Source organism: Penaeus monodon, chromosome 7 (genome assembly GCF_015228065.2).
Source record: "Penaeus monodon isolate SGIC_2016 chromosome 7, NSTDA_Pmon_1, whole genome shotgun sequence".
In the NCBI taxonomy this organism is placed as follows: domain Eukaryota; kingdom Metazoa; phylum Arthropoda; class Malacostraca; order Decapoda; family Penaeidae; genus Penaeus; species Penaeus monodon.
In genome coordinates, this window is record NC_051392.1 from 39,055,246 (window position 1) to 39,062,745 (window position 7,500).

Sequence of the window (7,500 nt, forward strand, 5' to 3'; positions counted from 1 at the left end):
GAGAGGGAGTGGGAGGGGGAGGGGAGGGGGGCTATGACGAGAGAGGAGAGAGAGAAGGGAGGGAGGAGGAAAAGGAAGAGAGAGAGAGAGAGAAGGGGGGAGAGAAAAGAGGGGAGGAGGGATGGAAAGAAGAGAAAAAGAGGGGAGGGAGAGGAAGAGAGGGAGAGGAGGAGGGTAAGGGGTGAATTAGGGGGGGAGGGGGTAAATACCACACGTTAAGGGCATGTGAGGGGCAGGGGGATGGGGGGGGGGGGCAGGATGGGGATACGAAGGGGGGGAGGGAGAGGACGCTCAGGAAAACCGCGGATATGTAACCGCATTTTTTCTTTTCTTTTTTGTGTAAAGGATGTTTGTCACTGAAGAGGAAAAAAAATCTTTTTATGCTGATAAAGGTAAAAAATATATATATATGAAAAAAGGGTTTGTCTGTTGGTTTAAGAAAACTTCCTAAGTATGAAACAGTAGCAGGAGTCAAGGCCGTTCTTCCTCCTCCTCTCTCCCCCCCCCGTCCCCCTCCCCCTCCCCCTCGCCCTCTCCCCTCGCCATCATTGTCAATTCGGCCCGTTAACCCGTGCGGAAGCGAGGCCGAAAAGGGTGAAAATCTGATTACGCGCCAAGCTCCCGGTCGACCTTACAGACACATACGACATTTTTTCTTTCTTTCTCTCTCTCTCTCTTCTTGTTTTTCTTTTTTTTCTTCTCCTTTTTTTGCATTCTTTCTCTCTTTCTCTCTCCCACTTGTGCGTATTTGAGTCCCCGGAGCAGCCTCGTTCATTCATTGCGCCGAACCTGTTGTTGCAATACGCTTTGCGCGCTGCACTTGTTTCGCCTTTCCTGCCTTTCTCGTTTTCTCTCTCTCGTTTGATTTCATTCCTTTTATAGTCTATTGTGTCAAGTATTTTCTTGCTCTTGAATTTAAGTCATGTAGCAGTCATTTATTTAGATATTTTACTTTTCTTTTCTTTTCCAATAAAAAAAAATCCCGCGTTCTCTATATTGAAGTCATACCAGTCATTTATTTAGATTTTTTTTTTCTCTCTCTCTCGTCTAAAAGTTTCTTTTGGTTTCTATCTCTTTATTTTACGTCTTATATCAACCATTAATTTAGATTTGTTTTCCTTCTTTTTCCCGCCTAAAAAAATTCTTTTGGTCGCGCGTTCTCTAATGTCGCCGAGGCGGAAGTGACGTCATGGAGGTGCGGGCGGCGGGAAGCGACCGGATGACGCAATGAAGGGTCACTCCATTGGTCATTTCCACGGTCAGCTGACGGGGAGAGGTGGACAGAGAGAGAGGAAGGAGGGAGGGAGGATAACAAGCGAGAGAGAGAATGGTCGAAAGAGAATGCGGGGGGGGGGGGGGAGGTGGAAAGGGATCGTGAAGAAGGATGATCCGTGTTTTTTTTTTTTTTTTCTTATATGGAGTTGTAGTTCGTTATTTAGTTATTTTTATCGTTTTCGTAGTGGTTTTCTCATATTTTTTCCTCCTCGTTTATTCTCCTTCCTCCCCTCCTCTCCTTCCTTCCTTTCTCCCTTCGTCCTCGCCTTCCTTCCTTCCTTCCTTCCTTCCTTCCTTCCTTCCTTCCTTCCTTCCATTCTTCCTCCTTCCTCCATCGGCATACGCTCCCCCTCCCCCCTCCCCCCTCCCCCAAGCCTGCACCTTTTTTTCGCATTTTAAGAAGCCATTTTAGGAATATTCGATTTATACCAGACCGCGACCCACAAAAAAAAAAAAAAAAAACATTGGTTGTAAAAACACGCAGTTTGACACCTTAACCACCTTGTTTGGTAAGCTAGTTTTTTTTCTTGTAGAGTCATCCTTTATTTCTCTCTTCTGTCTCCTCTCCTCTCTTTCTTATCTCTCCTATCCTCTTTTCTCCTCTCTCCCTCCCTCCCTCCCTCATTCTTTCTCTCTTCTTTTTTCTCTTTCTGTCTCTCTATCTCTCTGTCTCTCTCCCCCTCCTCCCTCCCTCCCTCCCTCCCTCCCTCCCTCCCTCTCCCAGATGGCTTATCTCGCGGCCAAATAAGCATCTCCGCCAGAGGCTGACTCCCGATATGGAGATCTTCGGCACGGGTTGTGATAAGAAGCATTCCAGAATTTGAATAAGGAACAGAGAGAGAGAGAGAGAGAGAGAGAGAGAGAGAGAGAGAGAGAGAGAGAGAGAGAGAGAGAGAGAGAGAGAGAGAGAGAGAGAGAGAGAGAGAGAGAGAGAGAGGCGAGAGGGAGTGAGTGAGTGAGGAGGGAAGAGAAAGATAGAAAGAGGGGAGGAAAGAGACATAGAGAGAGATAAGGGGGAAACAGTGATTCATGTATCGATTCATTGATATATTTTCTCTCCTTCCCTGTCTCCCTCCCCCTCCCCCCTCTCTTCCCTCCTGCCTCTCTCCCCGTCGGTACAGTCCTTATCTTACCTATTTGCTCTCCCTATCTTTATTCTGCCTCCTCTCTTCCTTCTTCTCGGATAGACAAGAATGCGGAGAAGTGAGAGGAGAGAAGAGAGATGAGGAGAAGGATATTACGAAAGACTGCAGAGAGAGAGAGAGAGGAGAGAGAGAGAGAGAGAGAGAGAGAGAGAGAGAGAGAGAGAGAGAGAGAGAGAGAGAGAGAGAGAGAGAGAGAGAGAGCGAGAGAGAGAGGGAGGGACCGCCTGTCTCACCGCCTTGGTATCTGGAGAGCCTAAGGCGAGTGGGCTTTCCAGACAGGCCCCGGGTGCTCGCTGGCTGACATCACCCGCTATTTCCTCGCTTCTCTCTCTCTCTCTCTCTCTTTCTCTTTCTCTTTCTCTTTCTCTCTCTCTTTCTCTCTCCTTTTTATTCTTCTTCGAAACATGATACTTCTTATATTTCTGTTAATGGAAATCCTTTTTTTTTCGTAATTATATTTCATTCTCTTGTCTCTATCTTTCTTACCTTTTTGTTTTGTCTTTATTTCCTCTCCTGTTTTCTTCTGTCAGTGAGCCCCCTTTGGCTTCCCTTGCGGTGAGGGGACAGGGAGCTGGGAGGAAGGAAGCAACAGGTACGGAAGAGGGGAGACGGGGAAGAGGGGAGAAGGAGGGGGGGGAGGGATGATTCATGAATGGGTGGAGCGTGGAGGGGAAGAAGGGCGGGGGGAGGGGGGAGGGGACGCACAGCTGACAGAATGGAGGGAAATGGAAGAGGGTGAAGAGATGGAGGAGAAGAAGTTAGGAGAGCAGGAATAAGGAGTTAAAGGAGGAAGAGATGGAGAAATAAAAATTGCCATGACATGAGGGAGAGAGAGAGAGAGAGAGAGAGAGAGAGAGAGAGAGAGAGAGAGAGAGAGAGAGAGAGAGAGAGAGAGAGAGAGAGAGAGAGAGAAGAGGGGATAGAAGAGGACAAGAATAATCGAGGGGAAACGCAAGAGGGTCTTTGAAAGGGGGTGGAGGAGGATATGGAAAGGGGGGGGGGAGCGCCCTCGGCCATTGATAATCCTTCACCGATTCTTCCATTCATTGTTTAGTGTTTACGCCATGTGTTGGCCCCGTGTCGAGGGGAGAGGGGGAGGGAGGGAGTGATAGAGAGAGAGAGAGATAGTAAGAGAGGGAGACCATCTTGAGAATTATAATTTATTCCTTTATTTATTTGTTTATCTATTCATATTACCTATATCACTGTCATACAGCCAAAAGGCAGAAGTTAATACACCGTATACATGACGCTGTAAGGGGGTGGGGGGGGGTGCTGTCATGGCGCGACTCACAGAGGACGTTGGCGGTGATGCGTGAGTGAGTGAGTGCGTGCGTGCGTGTTGCGTGAGTCATGAGTGGTGACTCAGTGATCCGCTACTGCATCGGTTCGTTCCAGCGTCACTTGTAACGTCGGATTCTCTCTCTCTCTCTCTCTCTCTCTCTCTCTCTCTCTCTCTCTCTCTCTCTCTCTCTCTCTCTCTCTCTCTCTCTCTCTCTCTCTCTCTCTCTCTATTTTTCTCTCACCAGAATGACCTAGTTATACCCTTAAATTAGATCTGTTTTCTTCTTTGACCACAAGAGAAAACGGGAAGCGACTCGTCCTGAGGTTAAATTTCGCCGAAACTTTTTTAAAAAATGGTAAATGGCTTTAGGGGATTTAGGGCCCAGGAAACGGAGGATAAAGAGGGTTAAGGGAAATAAGAGGGGAAGCGCTAAAAGGGAGAGGAAAAGGAAAAGGGAAGAGGAAAAGGGGTGTTAGAAGGTGACTTGATGGATTTCGATCGTGGTTGAGTTTTGCCTTCCATGTGCTGAGTCATCCTTCTCTTCTCGTTTTTTAGTCTTATTATTGTTGTTTTCGTCTTCCTTCTTCTCGTTTTTTTTCCGGGGAGATTGTGGAGATCAAAGAAATTAAAAGAGGGGGAAAGGGAGGAGGAGGAGGGGGGAGGAAAGAAAAACAAGAAATAAAGAAGGGGAGATAGCGTAAAGGGGAATGGAAAGGGGAGGAACGGAGGGGTGGAGGAGAAGGGAGGGGAGGAGGAAGATAGCGAAGGAAGGAGGGAGGGGAGAGAGGGAGCAAGGAAGAACCAAGTGATGTGTGTATTTGGGCCTAACAATGGTGGCAGCGGCGATGACTCAGCCACGAAACAAAAGCTTGGCGAACAATTATGGCTTTGTCCCGTCACAGGGGCGCTGCTCTGCCCCCTCCCCTGTCCCTCTCTCTCTCTCTCTCTCTCTCTCTCTCTCTCTCTCTCTCTCTCTCTCTCTCTCTCTCTCTCTCTCTCTCTCTCTCTCTCTCTCTCTCTCTCCTCACACTCACACGCATAAACATTTGGGATTAGATTTTTGTGACTTGTAGCGCTGGAGGGTCGAGCTATTCCCATCTTGTTTTACTTCCTTTTTTGGTTATCATTTTAGTTATTATGTGGTGTATAAATTAATATTATTGTTGTTACTATGTGATGCATAGAAAAATGTTACTGCTGTTGTTATTAGATTTAGAGAAATGAGAAAAAAGTTTTGTCTTGAGTTAGAGTCCACTATCTTGCCTGTTGCTAACCCCCCCCCCCCCCTTCGCCGCAGACGAGGCGCGGCAGTCGGGCGAGCGCGTGCTGGTGCACTGCCAGGCCGGCGTGTCCCGCTCGCCCACCATGGTCATCGCGTACCTCATGAAGCACACGCGCCGCACCATGGTCGACTCGTACAAGTTCGTGAAGGCGCGGCGGCCCATCATCTCGCCCAACCTCAACTTCATGGGCCAGCTGGTGGAGTGGGAGACCGCGCTGCAGGCCAACAAGACGGAGGCCGACTGCACCCCCTGCCACCAGTGCCAGTGGCAGCGGCAGGAGGCCAAGAAGGTTCCCAACGCCTGCCAGGTATGACAGTCCTGCTGCCACGCCGCCGCCGCCGCCGCCGTCGCGCTGCAGGGGCCACAGGGAGCCTCCGTCGCGGGGCGGCTTCTGCGCGGCGCTCACCGAGGACGAGAGTGCGTGCCCGCCCTTCGGCAGGAGAGGCTGCTCGTGCGGCAGCCCCTGGAGGAGGGAGGGGGCGGCGGGGACGGGCGGCGAGAAGCACCCTCTCTCCTTTGCAGAGAGAGACGATAGCGAGCTCGCTGCCTCCCCCGCGCTGCCCGTCGGCGCGGCCCGGCGCGGCAGCCCCGCCCCCCGCCCCCCGCCCAAGCCTGCAGGGGCACGGGCGGCCGCCGCGGGCGCAGCAGGACGCGGCGGAGGGGCCTGGGATCAGCGAGGAGGAGGCGACGCCGTCGGCGGCGGTTTCGGGGCCGCAGTGGTGGGCGAGGACCCGGCTCTCGGGCCAGACAATGTCCAAGTGAAATCCTCGAAAAGACGCGAGTGCACGCCCGCGGCGGACTCAGCCGCGAAGCGCCCGCGCTCTGAACTCAGTGGGTCTTAGTCTGTACGTCATTTATATAATCAAAATCAGGGTCCCGTGTGACGAGTGTTACCGCTTGTGCTAGGGGGAGAGGACCGCCGACGTGCCGGGCGGAGGGACCAGCGCAGCCCGGAGGCGGGCGCGGCCTCGCGAGGGCGGCCGCCTCGCTCCGAGCCGCGAGGCCAGGGACACGCGAGACGCAGATCGCAGTGGTGGTGACCCTCGATACTTCCAGCGCATCGTTGTTTGAGAGAGAGGGAGAGAAAGAGAGAAAAAGAGAGAGAGAAAGAGAGTATGCCCATTGACCAACGACTTTTTAAATAATAACACTGAAGGTTGTGAAAAACTAAAGTCAGAAAACTTCTCTTGCTGTCTCAAGAAAAGGGTAAAACTATGGACTATTAGGAAGACCACGAAGGCGGCGCCAGACCCTTCGTGCGAGGAATGGAACGCGTGCCAAGGAAGCGACGCAGACCGAGGTCCCAAGACGCCCTCGGTCTCCCGACGTCGCGGAAGGAGGAGAGGAGCGGAAGCCGGAGGAAGGAAACCCGGAGGAGGAGCGCGACTGCTGGGGGCGCAGGAGAGGCGTCCCCCTGAGAACAGGCAGCTGTTTCCGAACCGACTTGGGCAGTTCTCCGGACGAGGGAAGGACGGGGCAGTTAAGATGATAGTGCAGTATTAGTACAGTAAATGTGTACCTTTGCCTTAACTAGTTGGTTTAACACTAGTGATTCGTTGTTATAAATGCTAGTTTTCCTGCATCCCATGTGTGCGTGAGGAGAGAATACTGCATTGCCTTATCAGGAGCCTTTCACTGTTTCTGAAAAGTTAAAATGTGATAAGTCTCCTTCATCATTTCTCGCAAAACAAAACAAAAGAGGAATCTTTTTCACACAAAGTTATTCATAGCTTAGGACGGAGGGTCGAGGATTGCGTGCGCCGAGCCGTCTCTCTCGGGCACAGCATCCCTTCCGAAGCATCACCTTGGCCACAGTTCCGGGCCCCCGACGCGGTGCCACGCGGAGGACTGGCCACCGTGGCCCTCTGCGGCCCGAAACATATCCGCTCTTCAGCCGAGTCCTCCGCCGTGCCGCCGTCGGTCGCTCGGGACGCGGGTCCACAGTCTCTGAGGTTATCACACAGGAAAGAGGAGGAGAAACAGTAATGATACCGAAAGACCATTCCAACAGCTCACAAAGTTCACGTGAATATTACCACAGTTTAGCCAGGAGAAAAAACGACGGAGCAGCCCCCGAGGACGGCCCGGCGCCTCGTCCTCTGGGGGCGCCGGGCGGGGGAGGCGTCGGCCAGTCGCCTGCCGCCCGTGACCTCGCCTCGCCCACGCCGCGGCGGATCGAGGGCTCGGCTTTGCCTGCGACCAGCCACTGCATACTATGTACATATACATGTGTATATGTTAGTATGTGTATATATATATATATATATATATATATATATATATATATATATATATATATATATATATATATATATATATATATAAAAGTATGCACGTACCCCATATCAAAGCAGGATGGCAAACGTGTAAATGTAGAAGTAATGATAACAAAAAAAAAGAAAATAAAACGAAAAAAAGAATTGGTGTGTTTGGCGAGGGACTTGTACTTACGAAGCCTTCACTCTTCAGGGCGATTTCCAAGAGTCTGCTAAGTTTTCATGTCGTGAGTTTG

The 7,500-nt window shown here is 51.1% G+C and overlaps 1 protein-coding gene across 1 annotated transcript in view; it reads left to right on the plus strand.

Moving 5' to 3' along the window:
* The window catches only part of LOC119575305 (dual specificity protein phosphatase 10-like), a gene marked incomplete in the record, with an annotated part of 40,013 nt that overhangs the window by 31,310 nt on the left and 1,203 nt on the right, over positions 1 to 7,500 (plus strand). Inside the window, 1 exon segment of the mRNA XM_037922849.1 lies at positions 5,008 to 7,500. This exon segment is cut by the window's right edge and continues 1,203 nt beyond it. Coding sequence (XP_037778777.1) covers positions 5,008 to 5,301 — 294 coding nt within the window.